The sequence below is a fragment of the Ochotona princeps genome, chromosome 21 (assembly GCF_030435755.1).
Source record: "Ochotona princeps isolate mOchPri1 chromosome 21, mOchPri1.hap1, whole genome shotgun sequence".
Classification (NCBI taxonomy): Eukaryota; Metazoa; Chordata; class Mammalia; order Lagomorpha; family Ochotonidae; genus Ochotona; species Ochotona princeps.
The window spans coordinates 20,479,171-20,499,425 of NC_080852.1; the positions used below are offsets into that span (position 1 = coordinate 20,479,171).

A 20,255-nucleotide genomic window follows, 5' to 3' on the forward strand; every position below is an offset into this window, starting at 1 on the left:
CTCTTTGCCTATTTTCCAAATAAACAAACAGTCTTCTTCTTTTTGTTTTAAAAAAGAAGGTAAACACATGGTTCCACAGCCAGCTAAAATCTAAGAAGGTGATTTTAGTAACAGTCTGATTTCTGTTCTCCAGTAAAACATGATACAGACTTTGTGTTCAGTATCACCTGGCTTGCCTGTGCCTTTCGGTCACCCGAGAGGACTGCTTGGTACTGAAGCAGGTCCAAGGACTGATGTACAGTGTCTAAGAGTAGGAGTTTTCTATACTTTCCTCACGTTTCATGCTGGGGCACTAGAACCAGCATTTTGAGAGAGTAGAAGGCTACATCAGTAAAGCCTCCAGCAACCTAGGCCCCTGAGTGACTGAAGGACAGAGTAGAACCCTTCTTTCTTGTATAGACTATGCTTCTTGGAAGAATCCCTAGAGAGGTAACTGTTCATTTTCCTCTTTTAAAATTATATTTATTTATTGTGAACACTAAGAAACAAAAAGGAACATAGAATATAAAGCTACAAAAAAAACTAAGAAAAAACAAAAAAGAAAAAATATAAATGTATAGATTAATGAATTTAATAAAGCAAATCTGTGTAACAAAAGCCCAAGAAACAAACCTTCCCATCAGCCTCCAAAGCCTTCCAGGTAACTCCTTTCTAGTTAACTCTTATGCATTCATACCCTGATTTTTAAGGTATTTACTCTCTTACATTTCCTTATAATCACACTATTTAAATATTCATGACTAAATAATATATTGTAATTTTTACTGCTTCTGAACTTTTGAAAAAATATTTATTTTTATTGGAAGGGCAGGTTTACAGAGAGAAGGAGGTAAAGACAGAAAGATCTTCCATCCATTGTTTCACTCCTCAAGTGGTTACAATGGCCAGAGTTGAGCCAATTTGAAGGAGCCAAGAGCTTCTTCCAGGTCTCCAATGTGGGTCCAGGGTCCTAAGGCTTTGAGTCATCATCTACCTCTTTCCCAGGCCATAGGCAGGGAGCTGGATGGTAAGTGGAGCAGCTGGGATTAGAACTGGTGTCTATATAGGATCCTGGTACATGCAAGGCGAGGAGGACTTTAGACAATAGGCTATAGCGCTGGGCCCTGAACTTTTTTTTTTTTTTAAACAAAGATTTATTTTCTTGGAAACACAGATTTACAGAGAGAAGGAGAGACAAAGAGAAATATATTCTACCAGCTGGTTCACTCCACAAATGGCTGCAACAGCCAGAGCTGAGCCAATCTGAAGTCAGGAGCTTCTTCTGCATAGCGGAATTTTACACATGGGAACAAGTTCCCAAGATTCTGGGCCGTCCTCCACTGTCCCAGGCACAAGCAGGGAGCCGGATGGGAAGTGAGCAGCTGGGATACAAATTAGTGCCCATATAGGATGTTGGCTCTTGAAGGTGGAGAATTAGTCAACTGAGCAATTGTGCCAGCTCCTGCTTTTGAACTTCGCATAGCATGTCAGGTTCTTTCACGACACACCTCAATATCATTGACTACTAAGGGTCTGTTGCATTATTTGGAGTTTTGAACAATTGGGAATACAACTGCTGTGAATTTCTTTGAGTTACATTTATCTGCAGGCAATTCTGTAGGGAAGTTTAACAACATCTGAAAATAATCATCTACCCATTTTGCTCAGTTAGAAAATATCGAACAGATTCCCAGAAACGATCAACTCTTGCCAATGTCTGAAGAGAACCAGGTCAGTTTCCTAGCTGACTATATTACAATTGTGACATACAATAAAAGTAAAGCTCAACCTAAGTTTAAAGGGAGCACAGGTGCACCAGGACTGAATTGAAAGCTAAACAGCTATTTTCCTCCCATAACAGCTGTAACAAACTGAAATGTTTAAGCAGAAGATACATTCAAATACCACAATCTAATACTAATGTCAGCTACTGAGGATATCTCAAACAACCCAACAATCTGCTGCTACATATCACGCTAGATATTTCTTCCCTTTTTTTTTTTAAAGATGTATTTATTTTTATTGCAAAGTCAGATATATAGAGAGGTGGAGAGACAGAAAGGAAGATTTTTCTTCGGATGATTCTTTCCCCAAGTGATCGCAATGGCAGGAGCTCAGCCGATCTGAAGCCAGGAGCCAGGAGCTTCTTCTGGGTCTCCCACTTGGGTGCAGGGTCCGAAAGCTTTGGACCATCCTCAAATGCTTTCCCAGCTCCTAGGGAGCTGGATGGGAAGTGGGGCCACCAGCATTAGAACTGATGCTCATATGGGATCCTGGCACCTTCAAGGTGGACTTTAGCTGCTAGGCCACCACACTGGGCCCCACGCTGTATATTTCTAAGTCTCAAAGGTGGATTTCATTCAAGAAATAATGTTATGAATTCATCAAAATAATGTGTTTGAGACTAAACTTTCACTGGCAAAAATTTACATACATTTTGGTAATCAAAAGATATTTCCTACACTATAAGAAAATACTATTTAATAAAAGTAATAAAGCTAGATCAATCAGCTTTCACAGTCATATAATGGAAGATAAGGAGAAAAACAAATTATTTCCCTAAAAGAACTTCCATAAATACTTCTCCATGTTATCCTCCCCTCACCCCATAAATTTCGTACTTACTAGCTAATGTGTAGTTTTATGTGCCAGGCACTACTTACAGCACTTAGCAAATATGACCTCAATTAATTTTCCTAATAATTCCTAGAGGTAGGCACTGCAATACCATTTTATAAATGAGGAAATTGTGATTAAAAGAGGTTAATTTGTCGACTATTATATAAACTATGAGAAAATATGCCAGTATTTGTATCAAGATCTCTCTGACCCACAAGTCTTATGTAAATCTCGCTGGACTGAAATTTTCATGGTGGGAGGTCTGGGTTCCTTCAGAAGGGTCTAGCAAGAAAGGCTATTTCAAGCATCTATTTGTTGGCAGAAATTTAGTGTTGTCCATCTCAGGATGACAACACCAAGAATAAAGGAGGAACAGTAAAGCAAGTGAGAGATTTTATTAAAAACCAGAGACTCCTGTTTGCCAGGAGGGGTCCCCAAAGGAGTTGTCCATCTGGGTCTGGGTACTGGGAGGTTACACAGGGAGCATAAATAAATTAAGTTTGTGTGTGTGTTCATCATTTTGTTGTTGTTTTCTAAGATACTGCTTCCCCTTATTTTTTGTTGAGGATTCCTTTATTGACAAATGCATACTGACTTTTCTAGTAACCTTCCAAATTACATATATGATCTAATTTGCAAATGTAAATTATTTACATGTTTCTGCTAGGTTAACATGATTATATCTTATGGTGTAAGCTATATTCTTATTTTCTGTGTTTTGATCTACCAAGGTCTGTGATATGTGATTTATTTTTTTTTTAAAGATTTATTTTTATTTTATTACAAAGTCAGATATACAGAGAGGAGAGACAGAGAACCTCCCCCCAGTCTCCCACGCAGGTGCAGGGTCCCAAAGCTCTGGGCCGTCCTCGACTGCTTTCCCAGGCCACAAGCAGGGAGCTGGATGGGAAGTAGAGCTGCCGGGACCAGAACCAGTGCCCCTATGGGATCCCGGCGCATTCAAGGTGAGGACTTCAGCCGCTAGGCCACGCCGCCGGGCCCCTGTGATATGTGATTTAATCATCACCAGAGAACTATGAATTTACAAATTTTTCCTTGGTAAAGATAAAATCAGTTTTTGCATTAAGGAAATCTCTGACTTAATTATAAACATCATAAATGGAAATGAGTGAAAGTGGCCTTTAAGGTCAATAAAGTTAAATATGGGAAAGAAACTGAAATCAGATTCTAACAAGGTATCATCAAGGTAAATAAACAGCTCCAGAAGGTATCTGTCCTAGAAGTGAAGAAGGAAGACCAGCCGAGAGAAGAGCAACTCAGTGATGGTGCAATGTTGGCCTCAGATGTTAAGATGCTGTTTAGGATGCTGTATCCCATCTCAGACCGCCTGGGTTTAAATCCCAGCTCTGCATCTGATGCAAGTTTCCTGCTCATGTTTATTCTGGAAAGCAGCAAAAGATGGCTCAAGTATTTGGGTTTCTGCACTCACAAAGGGAAACCTGGGTTGAGTTTCTGGCTCCTAGTTTGAGCCTGGCACAGCCCTGCTGATGTGGGAAACTGCAAGGGAACCAGCAGGTGCAAGGTCTTCTTGTCTCTCCACCTGTCACTCCCTGCCCTTCAAATAAATAAATAAGCCATTAAAAATATGGATATAGATAATTTTTTAAAAGATACAGCCTATATACTTAAACATAGTTGACACGAATTTTAGATTATCACCTGAGTAGTTATATTGGGAAAATAGCAAGTAGAAATGCTAGAAAGCTGTTAAAATGGGAAAATGATAGGTACAAATACTCCTTCAATATATCCTACATAAACTACCATAAGGACAAAGAAACAAACAAAAAAGAAATTTAGCAATATCTAGCTTACATTCTTTCTTGATATGATGGGAGATATAACTTCCAATAAGCAGAGAGCCTCTTGCCGTTGAGAAACTTCAGTGAAAAAGCAAAGTTTAAAAAGCGTTCATGTAGGATATGTAATCAGAATAATCCCAAGATTGTTCACAGAGGCTGACCTCATAGTGATGAAAAATAAACATTCAGTCTCACGAGCAATACTTGGCCCAAATAAGGCAATTTCTATGTGAGAGCAAAGCCCTAACAGAAAGAAGCAAATAAGAAAAAGCACACACAGATACTGACTGGAGTTTTATGGGAGTCAGGACGATACATTTATGAAAATTAGAAGTATCCAAAAAGATATGAAACATTAAAAGAATTAAACTTTTGCCTAGTAATAACAACAGCACTTAAATCCCACAGTCAACATGGATTAATATAATGACTTAAGGTTCACTTCAGGGCAGTTAACTCCACCAAAGGGGAGATGCTATTGAGGGAGCACACAGTCTCTACAAGGCAAGCTCAGAGGAACTTTCCTCTTGCATTCGGCTGTGATGCCACTGCCCTTCCCAGGACACACAGTAGCAAGTGAAATCAAATGGGCAGGCAACAGCCCAGGGAAGGCTGCTTTGCACTCTGTACCCACCCAGTGAGGTCAGATCTCCATGTGTTCAGATTCTCCACCTTGCACTTTTCATCTTCCCCATCAGTATACAAGATATATCCATGACAGAGTACATGGCCATGTATGAAACAGACTTAGAGATGCAGATTTCACGAGCTCAGAAAGCTTCTTGGGTGGCAAAACACAGAAACCTCAATATATCCATTAAGTTGACATAGTAAACACTAAGTAATTAAAGTCTGCAGTGTTTGTAAAGTGTGAAGTTCTGCCTAAACCAAACTCATCTCCTGAATCCCTGAAGAAAATACCGCAAAAACTTTTAGTTTTATTGAAAATTTTTTTAATATTTACAAAATACTGAATTTGTGGTTCTGGAATTACACAAAAGATTTAAATATAATCTGTTTAAAGTCCAGTCTCTCTGACTGGGATTAAGAGCTGTTCTCTGAAACGATAATTTAAAATAGTTTGTATCACCATAAAAGGAAACCAAGTTGAAATGTTTTCCATTTCATTTATTGTCCACAAAAATCACCTTGGAAACTGAGAGCCAACAACCAAAGAATTCTCTCATGGATTCATAAATATTTATATATATTTATATAAAATACATACATATAAAAATAAAAAAATCATTATATTAAAAAGACACGTACAAAGAATCAGATGGATAGTAAACTGTTTGCTCTCTAACTTATAAAGCACAAGTTGAACTGATACCATGCAAACACAAGCACCAGTAAACAATGAAGGCTAAGTATTTAATGTTTGCTTTTCCAAAAACTGGACATATGAATATGAAGTACCACTGCATAGAGAATATATTCTTTATGATCATAAATCAGTTCAAGATGCCTATTACTGAAAATGGCTAAAAGTTTGTGTGTACTTGTCAGTAAATAGTCTCAAATGGTTTAAAAAGTGGTTAGTACAAATTTACTACACTATGAGATTTGCTGGACTTGCCGGTGATAATACTAGAAAAAAAATTAAAATTTTCTATTATGGCATCTTGTCATTGAAGAATGAAATGTCTCTTTGAAAATAAATTGAATAGGGCCCGGCGGCGTGGCCTAGCGGCTAAAGTCCTCGCCTTGAAAGCCCCGGGATCCCATATGGGCGCCGGTTCTAATCCCGGCAGCTCCACTTCCCATCCAGCTCCCTGCTTGTGGCCTGGGAAAGCAGTCGTGGATGGCCCAAAGCTTTGGGACCCTGCACCCGCGTGGGAGACTGGGGTAGGGGGAGGTTCCAGGTTCCTGGCATCGGATCGGCGCAGCACCAGCCTGTTGCGGCTCACTTGGGGAGTGAATCATCGGATGGAAGATCTTCCTCTCTGTCTCTCCTCTCTGTATATCTGGCTTTCCAATAATAATAAATCTTTTTTAAAAAAAGAAAATAAATTGAATTTAAGGTAATCTTTCTTTTTTTTTTTAAGATTTATTTTTACTACAAAGTCACATATACAGAGAGGAGGAGAGAGAGGGAGGAAGATCTTCCATCTGATGATTCACTCCCCAGGTGAGCCGCAACAGGCCGGTGCAGTGCTGATTTGGAGCCAGGAGCAGGGAACTTCCTCCAGGTCTCCCATGCAGGTTCAGGGTGGATGGGAAGTAGGGCTGCTAGGATTAGAACCAGTGCCCAAACGGGATCCCAGAGTGTGCAAGGCAAGGACATTAGCCACTAGGCCACCTCGCCGGACTCAGTTACAGTTTTTTTTTTTTTTTTAAAGATTTATTCATTTTATTACAGCCAGATATATACAGAGGAGAGACAGAGAGGAAGATCTTCCGTCCGATGATTCACTCCCCAAGTGAGCCGCAACGGGCCGATGCGCGCCGATCCGAAGCCGGGAACCTGGAACTTCTTCCGGGTCTCCCACGCGGGTGCAGTGTCCCAAAGCATTGGGCCGTCCTCGACTGCTTTCCCAGGCCACAAGCAGGGAGCTGGATGGGAAGTGGAGCTGCCGGGATTAGAACCGGCGCCCATATGGGATCCCGGGGCTTTCAAGGCGAGGATTTTAGCCGCTAGGCCACGGCGCCGGGCCCTCAGTTACAGTTTTAACTACTGCTTCCCAGTCACTTCCTTGCTAACGCGCCTGGGAAGCAAGCAAATGCTGGCCCAGATATGAAGGCTCCTGCCATTCACGTGGTAGGCCCAGATGGCACTCCTGATTCTGACTGGGTTTAACCCTGGCTGCTGTGGGTATTAGGGGAGTGAACCAGCAGATGCAACATCTTTCTGTCTGTTTACTCTGCCTTTCAAGTAAATAAACAAGTAAACCTGTGAACAAGACAATGAAATAAATTGCTTCAAAGTAATACTAACATTTCTAATATTATAGCATATAATATTATAGCATATAATATAGATATGTTAGGTACTAACATATCTAATGCCGGTAAAACAGAAGCTCCCCTAAAGCTATTCTCTGGAAGGATCTCTACGGAATATAATATTGACCTGCTGACCTTCTACCTGCTGTAATCAGCAGGTATGACCCTTCCATGAGCACCACAGTTGGGGGTAACCACACATGCATGCACACCCCCAAGATTAGATTATAAAATCAGAAATTTGTGAGATCCCTCATTCCAAGCCAGGGAGGGAAGTGGTGTGAGGAAGAATACGGTGAGAAAGAGAAGGAAAAGGGAAATGCCTCAGAAAGTATTTGCCTAATCAGAAAAAGAACAGATGTCAGCAACAGATTTTTACTAACTAGAGTGGTCTTCACTTCTTACTAAGAAGATGAAGAAATTACAACAACCTCATGAGCACTACAGATTTAAGCATTTACATGATTGTCAAGTAACAATGGATCACAGTATTTTTGTTAAGGATTTAGTATAGCTGTTTAAATTGCCTCAAAAGCCTACTTTTCTTTAAAATCATCTTAAAGACAGTCTTGCTGTAAAATGTATGACAATCTACTCTACCATCTTTCCCAGAAACAGGAAGTTCCTGTTACCCTGAGGGCCATCTTCAGAAGGGTGCACCAACTAATTATTTTGGTGGTCTCAGTTAATCTAAGATATGTATTTAAGAACCTCAAAATTTAAATAACTGATAAAACTAAAATTCAAATAAACAGCTTAATGTTACTCTTTATTAAGCATCCACAGGAAGCTTAGATACTTAACATTTAGAACTGCTCAGTAATGATTTTTGAGATTTTTTTAAAATCGGAAAGTCAGAATTATAGACAGAAGAAGAGACAGAGAAGGATCTTCTGTCCGTTAGTTCGCTACCCAAGTGGCCAAAACATCCGGAGCCGAAGCCAGGGGCTTACTCCGGGTCTCCCACGTGGGTGTAGGGTCCCAAGGCTTTGGGCTGTCATCAACTGCTTTTCCAGGCCACAAGCAAGGAGCTGGATGGGAAGTGGAACAGCCAGGATTAGAACCGGTGACCATATGGGATCGTGACACATGCAAGGTGAAGACTTAACCCGTTAGGCTACTGTGCTGGGCCCAGTAATGATTCTTAATTAACAAGCCAGAAACTTCCTTGTGTGTGTGTGTGTGTGTGTGTGTGTGTGTGTGTGACTAATCTGAAATGCTCTACTCCATCTATGAAGGCAAAATGCAACAGGAATATTTTTATAAAAGGAGAGAAATATTGACAATATGAAAAGGCCGGCTATTGTCTGAAGATGGCTCTTTGTGCACATCTATTAAACACATGGAGTTTCTCATTTAGCTCCTGACTGCATTAAAACCAATGTGAACAATACTCTGTACTCACTCTGGCATTCTATGAATTGATGAATAAAAGTGCAGTCCCCGCCACTCTTTGAAAGCAAGTGCTCTAATAAAGAAAGAAACACCTTTAAGGATATGATATTGTTGGTCTTTGAAAACCAACAGCAAAGAGAAAAACTGTAATGTATAAACACAGCGAATTCTGGATAAAATTTGAATAGATTTTAATACATATTTTTGGGTTGAAGATAAAGGACTGAAACTGATAGTTTAATAATCATTAATTTGTACCCCAAAAGGTTAGCTTTTAAAGGTGCAGTTTTTATCCAAAGAGATAGAAAAAAATGCACATATTGCTTTAAAAAACCTTCTCCCATTTTCAAAAATGTTTCTCCACGAGAACTTAACAAATACCTTTAAATAATTCACAAAATTTTGTATTTTATTACTATATTAACATTAAATTTCTATTTTCTACCAGCCCCTCTTAGAAGCTACATATTCACATCAGTTAGATAAAAGGTAAATATGTTAAAAATACCATGAAATCATTCTTTGAAATTGAAGAAACATTAAAAATTCGATATTTTCATTTCACAGTCTTCCCTTTTGAGTCACTTAATCTTTAATTCATATATTGTCAAAAAGTTACACTGTTTACTTTGTTCAAATGATTATAACCACTGTCTGTGCACTTTAAATTAAGAGCTTGGCCAATGGTTTTTGTTCAGATAAAACTGAGTTGTTTTTTTTTTTAAATGAATGGAGAGAACTAAACCATACCACAGTACTTCTAATAAGTTTCAGCCCTTTTATTAAAGTTAAGTTTATTACTCTGATGCAAATAACTACTGAATTTGGATAATATCTTTCAATGACATATTTGTGTCTTTTTTCAAAAATACCAAATAGATTTGGGAAGTCTGAGTGTTAAAAATATATCCCAACATGATGACAATCTGAAAGGTGTTAAAATACTAAAGCCTGTCAAAAACGGACATGAGTCCACATCACTCTCACAGGAAAACCTCTGCTCTCCTTATCTCAACCTTCTGCATCCTTCGATCAACTCAACTTTGTAGGAGAAGCAGACACCTCCTACTCCGACAGTAAGTCACTTCTCTTAGCTGCCTTCTTTGCCCCTGTAAAATCTATCATCATCCTTCAACCAGCTACAAGGCGTGCAGAGCCTCCTCAGACCATAGTCATCATCAATAACAAGGAAATAAGAGGTTCATATAACTCATGTTTTGGAATGATCACTGCATTACATATTTGAGATAATAGAGATAAAATATAGCCCTTAAAAATATTAAGTGTAAAAGAATCCTAAAGTTTAAAAATATTTCATAAACAGAATTTGCTACTTGGAGCCAAGAAAATCAAAACAGCACACCTCAGTAGAATAGTAACTACCAAGAGAAACGTTGTTCTACATCAATGCTAAGCTACATATGATACTTTCAAACTATACTTCATCAGCCAACTGAAGGAATTCATAGAATCTATTTGAAATCAAATTTCAGAGTAAAATCAACAAATCCTACACAACACCTATTAAAGCAGAAAATTCCACCATTAATTGACAAAGCTAAAAGTCACTTCTGTCTACTTGGATTTTAAAACCTAGACTACATTAAAATATTTACTATACTGTTTTAGATAAAATTTAAGATCAAGTATACACACATATATGTTTACAACTTCTACAAAGAAATTGCCTATACATATCAGAGAAAGCTCTTACAGATTATGTATATATAAAAGATTTGAATCATGATAATTTTAATATAATATCACTTGAATTCAGATCTTTGGGAATTAATTTTACCCAAACTAAAAAATATGACAAAACAATCTCAAAGAAATAAGACATTTACTGAAGGGAAAAGGGCTGTCTATAAATAAAGATACAGAAATGTAACTTAGAGAAGTATTATTAAATTGAGTTTCAATTTATGCATGAGTTTCCTACACATTCTGATTTCTTATACCCACACTGTCCAACACTATAGCCATTAGTCACATGTGGTTATTGAGTTCTACAAATACGACTAGTTCAGATTGAGGTGTGCTGTAAGTACAAAACATACACACCATGATTTCAAATGTAGTAAAAAGAAGCAAAATAGTTCATTAATAATCCTCTAATGCTGATTACATGTTGAAATGCAACATTTTGGATATTGTGAATTAAACATATCAACAAAATTTGTTTTGCCTAATTAGGTTAAGTATTTAAACCAAAAAAAATTTAATTAAACATGTAGCTCATATTTCCATAAGGCATTAATATTCTAAATTTTCTAAGCTACAATACTTATTGAATAAGATACAAAAGTTACAATACAAAACCTGTGCTTTTAGCAGTGAAAGTATATTTAAATAATTTTAAAAAGGGAGCTCATTGGAAGATGTATTACTTTATTATTTAAATAGTAATTTTCATTAAAACTAGGACTCTGGCAATATTAGAATACTTTGTAACTGGCATGTTCCTATATTATAAGCAATTCAGAGTGGAAAAAGGGCCCCATTTTAATCAAAAGTCCATTTCATAACTAAATCTGGTATAATACAATTTGAGTATATACAGAAATTTACTGCTTAGTCACTCTAAAATATTGTTAATCTGTCTCAAGTTAACCAATTTATCACCCCCTGACCCAAATTCCTACACACCAACAAGGGAATAATAATTATAGTATGATTTACCTTTTAGTATTTAAAATACCTTATTTAGTTTTAAATCAAGGTATCTATTTATAACTATTACAGTATAAAAATAATCTACTATTCTGAATCAGTTAAATTTTAAGCAATAATTTTCCAACTCTGTAAACACATTTTCAACACCTGAAGGGTGATGGATTTGATTAAAAAGTGCATATGTCAGAAAGAGAAAAACAAGCAAAATAATGACAGAAAACATAAAAAAAAAACTTCAGCAAGTTATCAGAAGATTAATTTCATGTAAGTTTTCTGTATATATTTGACAACCAACTAGTAATTTTTGTGCAATGAATATAAACTACACCTTTAAAAATTCTCAAATTGAAAGCTGAAATTTCAAGAAATCAATGCAGCTTACAAATCACTTTTAGTAACAATTAGTGATGAAACTGTTATCCTGAGTTTCAAAACTTATTAAATATGCAATATTAGGCCTTGACTTTGCTATATATATTTACCTGAGCCTATTTTGTTAGTCTTAATTAAAAACAAGTTAACCAAATGAAACAAACAAATATAAAAATCCACCTCTTGACTGACTGCTGCCCAAGAACTACCACGATATTCCCTGATGCCTGGAAAAAAACACTGAATATGAAGTTCTAAGCATGGATCTTGTTATTTTCCACTTAATGTTCATATCAAAACTGAGATGACAGGCACATAGATGGTAAACAGAGAACAATATTGCTCCTTTTGTACTGCAAGCATGCAGTGCAGGATCTGCCACCACCGGTGCTTGAGCAATACTAGCTGGAAGGGGAGGTGTAGAAGAACAGGGATCTTTAAGACTGAAGTATTTTAAAGGCCACTTGATATAATGTACGTCATGTTACAGTAGGTAAAGCAGTAACTACTAGCTTACAGTTTTTGACAACAGAGAGCTCACACTATGCATAAACAATGGTGATAGAACTAAGAAGTAACAAAGGATTTTTCTGATGGCAGAAATGACGGATTTCACTCTTTGATCAATGAAAGACTGATAAACAGTCCAAGGGATAGATAAATAAACTCAAACATTAAAAATAGGAGTCAGGGGGTAAGTGTTTTATTCAGCAATTAAACTGCCCACATACCACATCAGATTCCTAACTATTCTACTACCAACCCAGTTTTACGTTAAGGTGCATACTGGGAGAAGCAGGTGATAGTTAAAGAACTTGGGTCCATAGCACCCATGTCAGAAACCCAGATTGAATTCTAGGCTTCTGTTTCCAGCCTGACTGAACCCTGGCCGGTGTAGGCACTTCGGAAAGAACTCCCCACAGCACTTTACTCTTTTTCACTCTGCGTTTCAGATAACATGGGGCAGGGGTGGGAGCAGGGGGAAGATGCTTGGCAGGGGCTCAATTATCTCCTAGAAGCAGAACCCAATGGAACAAAATGGTAATATACCTCTTTGTAAAATATAATAGGGACTAGGGAGAGCCTACATGGACCAGTAATATAGTTGAACTTCATCATTTTCCTATTATTTAAATAGTCAAAAATTCCATATAACAAGGGGTATCTAGGAAAATGATACAGTATCATGTCTTACAAATAAAAAGAAACTTAATTTTGAAAGATGGAATTCAATGGTCTGTGAATAGCATCCCAAATACTTAGAGCCCTAGACTACCTATCCTGCTTAAACAGTAAAAGGAAATCATGGGGAAAAAAATTTAAGTTTTTTACACTACCTTTTTCTCTGCTGCCATTTATTTTAGGTAAGAAGTCATCGACTTGTATCCCTAGGATTAAGACAGTATATCATTGCCTAATCAAAGAAAATATGACTTTAAAAGTGGTAAAAGTGTAACCATGGCATTTTATATTTCAATTCATAGTAAGTTGTACTAAACATTTTAAATTTATTTTTACAAGAAAAGCTCAACTTGCCATTTTCCATTAATTCAGAGTAAAGGCTCCAACTCCATAGCAGCTTACACTGAACCCCAAAAGATAAAGGATCCTGCCATTCAAGTATTGTTCTTGCATACAGAAATTCCATTCATCTCAAGGACTAAACAATGGTGCCCACTGGTGGCAATCAAGTATATTTTCGAAGGAAGTCTCCTAGGAGCTCAAATATTTAATATTCAATGTGTAAAACATCCCTTTGAGAAAGTACTCAGTGTGAAATAATAAACAAGGTCTAAGGTTTAATGATAAAAAAAATTCGGCTTTAAGTAAAGAAACAGGATCACACCTACCTAAGCTGCTGCATTCTTTAAGAGTTTTCTCCTGAAGATGTCCTAACCGTACTGTAAATAAAAGTCCAAGAAAAAGATATTTCACAGATAAAAAGAAAGAAATCAGACCAAATCAATTTATGGATTAGCTAACTTACCTTGTAAAGCTGTTAGCCTTTCATTGGTGAAATCATTATCAGCTTGCAAAGCTTCTATTTTTGCCTGCAGCTCCTGTTCCTTTTCTTCCATTTCATCTATTTTATGCTGTAATTCTTTTTTCTCAGCTTGGCCCTTCTGTTGGATTTCCTCTTGTTTTCCCTCTGCTACCTGTTGAGAAAAAAAAAAAGGCAGAAAAGAAAATTTAGTTATTCCGTAAGACCTTCTTACGTTTTCATAAGCCTTTGACAGCCTTATTCACCTAAATATCTAAACAAAATATTCCATATTCTAGAACATACTGGTGTTTCTCACTGGTGAAGATAAAGACAAAGGTGTAATGTCAAAAGGGATTAACACTCAAGTTAGTCCTTCACGAAACCTAAAAGACGAAAAACGTAAGCAATCACACAGACTCCACACCCATGACAAAAAAACGTTAAAACTGAAAAATTTAATTTTTAAAGAGGAAAGTAGAATGACTAAGATTACTGTGGTTTCTATCCTAAATTCTGTAATGTAACTTAATCTGAAATTTTAAGTAAAATTGCATTTAGCTAGGGGAATATTGGTACACGTACTTTTTCAAAAGACCTTTAAACAAGAATAATTTTTAGGGTCTAGCATGATAGTATAGTGGTTAAAAGTCCTCGCCTTGCACACGCAGTCGAGGATGGCCCAATGCATTGGGACTCTGCACCCGCGTGGGAGACCCGGAAGAGCTCTTGGCCCCTGGCTTCGGATTGCCTCAGCTCCAGCCATTGTGGTCACTTGGGGAGTGAATCATCGGACAGAAAATCTTCCTCTCTGTCTCTCCTCCTCTCTGTATATCTGCCTTTCCAATAAAAATAAATAAATCTTAAAAAAAAAAAAAAGAATGATTTTTAAATTATTACAGGTTAACCAGACACACAAAGAGAGGGCATGATTTGGTCTTCCTTAAAAAATGCATATGTTTGAAGTACTCAATGCATGGTTGGAATTACATGTATGTATACTATATGTACATGATCTCCACATACTCAGTTTTAAAAGCTTTTTTTTTTTTAGATTCATTAATTTTTATTAGAAAGTGAGATATACAGAGAGGAGGAGAGAGAGAGAGGAAGATCTTCTGTCTGATGATTCACTCCTGATGTGGCTGCAATGGCTGTTGCTGAGCCAATCTGAAGCCAGGAGCCAGGATCTCCTCCGGGTCTCCCATGTGGATACAGGATCCCAAGGCTTTGGGCTGTCCTACACTGCCTTCCCAGGCCACAAGCAGGGAGCTGGATGGGAAGCGGAGCTGCTGGGATTAGAACCGGCATCCATATTGGATGCTGGTGTATGCAAGGCAAGGACTTGAGCCACTAGGCTTCTGCGCCAGACCCTATTTTAAGAGTTTAATGGACTGGGCCCAGGGCAGTGGCCTAGCAGCTAAAGTCCTCGCTTTGAACACGCAGGGATCACATATGGACACCAGTTCTAATCCTAGCGGCCCTGCTTCCCATCCAGCTCTCTGCTTGAGGCCTGGGAAAGCAGTCGAGGATGGCTCAACGCCTTGGGACCCTGCACCCACATAGGAGACCCGGAAAAAGCTCCTGGCTCCTGGTTTCAGATCAGCACAGCTCTAGCCGTTGCAGTCACTTGGGGAGAGAATCATCCGAAGGAAGATCTTCCTCTCTGTCTCTCCTCCTCTCTGTATATATCTGATTTTGCAATAAAAATAAATAAATCTTTAAAAAAGAGAGAGAGAGAGTTTAATGGACCAACTAGACATGACTTTGTGTTGTACCTAGCTTAATCTCAATGTCCCGTAGCCACAGGGACTGGCCGCTGACCCAGAGTCAACACATCCTTACAGGTTAAAAGAAGACAAGCAGGTCATGTTGAGAGTCCTTTGGGCTTGTTCTAGCACTCAGTGATTGTGTTTTGCCATCAGGATAACCCAATAATAAGCAGTTTTAGGTTTAAAAACATAGCTAAAATCTTCGGTTTTGCTAATGCTCATTTATCAGAACATACTTCTGAAAATACATGATAACATATTAAAAGATGCCTACTGTGAAGCACTTATTAGATTTTCACCCAAAGGAAATAAATCAGCCTTTAATTGTCTATGGAATTTCTTTTTTTTTTTTTTAAAGATTTATTTTATTTTTATTACAAAGTCAGATATACTGAGAGGAGGAGAGATAGAGAGGAAGTGGAGCTGCCGGGATTAGAACCAGCAGCCATATGGGATCAAGGCGAGGACCTTAGCCACCAGGCCACGCTGCCGAGCCCTGTCTATGGAATTTCAAGTTGGGCTAAATGGAATATAAGGACCTTGTTTTCATGATAAATTTCAACCAGTACGAAGTTTTCCATCAAGTTTCAGCAGCATTGGGCCCGGCGGTATAGCCTAGTGGCTAAAGTCCTCACCTTGAAAGCCCCAGGATCCCATATGGGCGCCGGTTCTAATCCCGGCAGCTCCACTTCCCATCCAGCTCCCTGCTTGTGGCCTGGGAAAGCAGTTGAGGATGGCCCAATGCTTTGGGACCCTGCACTCATGTGGGAGACCCGGAAGAGGTTCCTGGTTCCCGGCATCGGATCGGCGCAGCACCGGCCCGTTGCGGCTCACATGGGAGTGAATCATTGGACGGAAGATCTTCCTCTCTTTCTCTCCTCCTCTCTCTGTATGTCTGACTTTGTAATAAAAATAAATCTTTAAAAAAAAAAAAAAGTTTCAGCAGCATCAACCTGTTGAAGTAGCCAGTGTGTTACAGACTATTAACATTCATTCAGGGTGAGTAAATACATACCTTTAATTTATCAGATAGATCTTTAATTTCATTAACTGCTCCATTATATTTATTGGCTAATTCTCTTAATTCTTCCTGAGTCCGTTCATTCATTTCTTTCAAGTGCGTACATTCATCTTCAGTATTACTCAGGCTTCGCTGCAATTAAAGTTTACAAGTAATTTTCTCAATAAATATAACTTAATAACTTAGAATTTCTTTTACATTTAGTTTATAAAAATACAGTTCTATGAGTAATTCTAAACCAACATTTTTTTGCCTTGGACTTGATATAAAACACAGTTCAGTAACATGTGGATTTTAATTTATTTCAAGGCACATGAAAACAAAAATTGCAACTATTAATTTGCCAAAAAAAAAAAAAAAGGTCTAGGGGACAGGGAGAGAATGTTACCTAAAGGGCCACAATCTGTTACTTTTAACCTTTAAGATATTTTGAGTGTATTAACCTTTATGATAACATGCTTAATATGAAATGATTTTATTCTTAAGGTACCCAGAAAGCACACTGAAGATAAATCACTCTTTGAGCCTCTAACACTGTAAGCAACAATGAGTTTTCCTCTCTGGAGGACAGGTGAACTAACGTGTAGTATTCAGTTACAGACCATCTTGGACCAAAAGCAAAACCAGGTGACAGGAGGCCATCTGGCACACAATACTGTCCACTGTATAAAGGTTGAAATATATAAATAGAAATTGCCAAGATTCCGTGGTTAGCAGTCCTATCCTCCTAATCAGAACTTGACTAAAGCAGTGTACTCTTTCCTTCCTACCTGACAAATATTTTCTAGCCATATATTACCAAGTTTCAAAGGCCCTGGAGGGGCCGGCATTGTGGCAGAGTGCGTTTAGCCTCCATTTGTAACACTAGCATCCCATTTGGGGACTGGTTTGAGACCCAGCTGTTCCACTTCTGATTAGCTTCCTACTAATGTGCCTGGGAAAGCAGCAGATGATGGCCCAAATGCTTAGGTCCCCGCACCAATGTTGGACACTGAGAAGAATCTCTGGGCTACTAGCTTTGACCTGGCCCAGGGCTGACTGTTGCAACCACTTGGGGATCAAACAGCAAATTGAAGATCTCTCCCTTTCTGTCTCTCCTCTTCTCTCTATAACTCTGCCTTTCACATAAATAAATTTAAAAATCTTTAAAAAAAATAAAGGGCCCTGAAAAGTTTGAAGTTCAAAAAAACTCTGCTAGCAACCTAGTATTTTTAAAAGTGAAATACCTCAACTTCTGAAAGTTTTCTAACAACTTCAATTTTCTCCTGAAGAACTCGCCTCAGGGACTCTTTGGCTGTTGTCTCATAGTTGTGTTTATCTTCCTGCAATGCTATGAGTTCCTTCCGTAAACTATCTTCTGTTTGATTCTAGAAGAAAAAAAGGATTTATAGTTATAAACAAGTTGTTTTTTTCTTAAAAAAGCACTTAGAGTTTTTGAAAAATTAACAGATTATAATATTTTTAAATTGTATAATATGGTACTTCCAAACACAAATCACGCTAACCATTTATAAACTGAAGCTACATTTAAAAACTGCATTAGTGAATTATATCTTTACAAACATATTAATATTCACTTCCAATAAAAAACCAAAAGTGATTGATAATTTCTCTCAAAAACACAAAATTAAATACTCAAATTTTTAGTATTCTGCATACCACCTTAATTACATCCATAGGCAAAAATAATTGTCTTTAGAAGCACCAAACTTAAAACAATAGTTAAAAAAAACCAAAACAGTATGATAGGAACAATGTGGACTTCAAGTCTAGGGTAAGAAATGTACTAGAAATGTCTGCTTGCTTGCTTGTCTTCATAAATCTAACAAACTCCACTAGGCTTTTATGAAAAAAGACTAAGGAACCATCCTGAAGAGGCTTATTCTGATCAAATATTCAAAACAAATTCATCAATTACCCCAGCCAAGTGTTGGCAGTGAAAATCAGGCCAAACAGATACTCTAAGGTGGACTCTGTCAGCCATTGTATTCTGGAGAGAATTCAAGGTGCTTGGAGTGGCGAGATCAGCAGCAATTCCAACTGTCAAAACCCTTTGAGCAGTGCCCTCAGAGCATGCTCAAATTGGGGACCCTGAGATGGTTGTGAGGCTGGGTGTGGTTTCTCCCTTTATCTCCCCGCCCCTTCCCTCAGATACATGAAGGAAAAAAGGGAATGTAGAAACAATGATCTCACCCACCTTCCTCTAGCCCTTCATCCTTTGCACCCTAACCAACTATGTAAAAATAAAATACAATTAAAAAAAATTTTTTTTAGAGGCTAAGTGCAATAGCCTAGTGGGTAAAGTCCTCGCCTTGCATGTGCCAGGATCCCAGATGGGTGCTGATTCTTTTTTTTTTTTTTTTAATTTTTATTTATTTATTTTTTATATATATTTTTTTATTTATTTTATTTTATTTATTTTTATTTATTTATTTATTTTTTTAATTTTTTTTGATGGGTGCTGATTCTAACGCTGGGGGCCCCCTCCGCTTCCCATCCAGCTCCTTGCTTGTGGCCTGGGAAAGCAGTCGAAGATGGCCCAAAGCCCTGGGACCCTGCACCCACGTGGGAGACCGGAAGAGGTACCGAGCTCCTGGCTTCAGATTGGCGCAGCTCTGGCCATTGCAGCCACATGGGGATGAATCAATGGACAGAAGATCTTCTTCTTTTTCTCTCTTTCTCTGTATATGTGACTTTCCAATAAAAATTAAAACAAAACAAAAAAATCTTAAACAAAAAAATGACGAAAAACTTGCAGACTGAGGAAATTTTGTAAATAACCTAATTTCTTCAATAAGCATCAACTACAACAGAGAAATTATAGCTATACACAAGCATTCATTATATTATTACTTCTACTCACAGGTGTTACTTGAAATTTTCCATTTCAAATGATTAAAAGAATGGTGGAAACACATCAAGGTTTTAACATTTACTCAAAATTACATTCAAAGAAAGGAACTCACATAAGATACTATGTATATCTCTTTACATAAATGAGATTAATACTTACTTTGGAGCATGCCTGCAATTGGTTTCCCATAACTTCTAACCGTGATAAGAGTCTATCTTCATCTATTAAAGCCTGTTGAAGAAAAGCTAAATATAAATATAACCCAAGAGTATCTACACAATAACAAACATATGTAAAGACTTCAAATAACAAAAGATGAAATCATAAAATTGACCCATATCTGGCTAAATTTTCAACATATGTTCATTAGTTAGAAAACTGTGTTTGCCACAAAAATTTAGTTTTAGTTCATTCAAGCTACAAAGAACATTAAACCATATTTAAAATGTTTCTTGAAAATAAACGTAAGTAGAATACCTGCCAACTGGTATCGGAAGCCTCTTGGGTGATGGCCAGCAGTCGCTGAAGTGTAGCTAACTTCTGTTCCAACATCTGTTCCCGATGTAAGGCCTCCTAGTATTATAAATCACAAGATATTTTTAATAAACTCAATGTGAGTCTTTTGAAGAGCAATCAATTAAAAAATTTTTTGAATATATTCTCATATTATTACATTCCTCTTAATACAGTCCAAAAAACTGTAACGATAATTTAAAAAACATATCTAGGCTATATCATCTTAGTATTTGATGGACTTTAATTTTGTTAGAGGTGTTCTAGCTGCAACTTCACCTATACCAAGAAAAAAATTCACATG

General features: G+C 37.6%; 1 protein-coding gene across 31 annotated transcripts in view; it reads right to left on the reverse strand.

The window, feature by feature from the left end:
* The window catches only part of SLMAP (sarcolemma associated protein), a 124,979-nt gene that overhangs the window by 29,421 nt on the left and 75,303 nt on the right, over positions 1-20,255 (reverse strand). For 7 of the 31 annotated variants that reach the window (XM_058679106.1, XM_012925957.2, XM_058679092.1 and 4 more), the window contains exons 6-13: positions 19,916-20,011; positions 19,598-19,669; positions 17,811-17,951; positions 16,579-16,716; positions 13,798-13,966; positions 13,661-13,711; positions 13,148-13,198; positions 8,773-8,835 (exon numbers count right to left, since the gene is read on the reverse strand). In XM_058679106.1, the coding sequence (XP_058535089.1) occupies positions 8,773-8,835; positions 13,148-13,198; positions 13,661-13,711; positions 13,798-13,966; positions 16,579-16,716; positions 17,811-17,951; positions 19,598-19,669; positions 19,916-20,011 (781 nt within the window). The remainder of the gene's footprint in view (positions 1-8,772; positions 8,836-13,147; positions 13,199-13,660; positions 13,712-13,797; positions 13,967-16,578; positions 16,717-17,810; positions 17,952-19,597; positions 19,670-19,915; positions 20,012-20,255) is intronic. The other 24 variants (XM_036497559.2, XM_058679112.1, XM_004581565.3 and 21 more) reach the window with 7 other exon arrangements.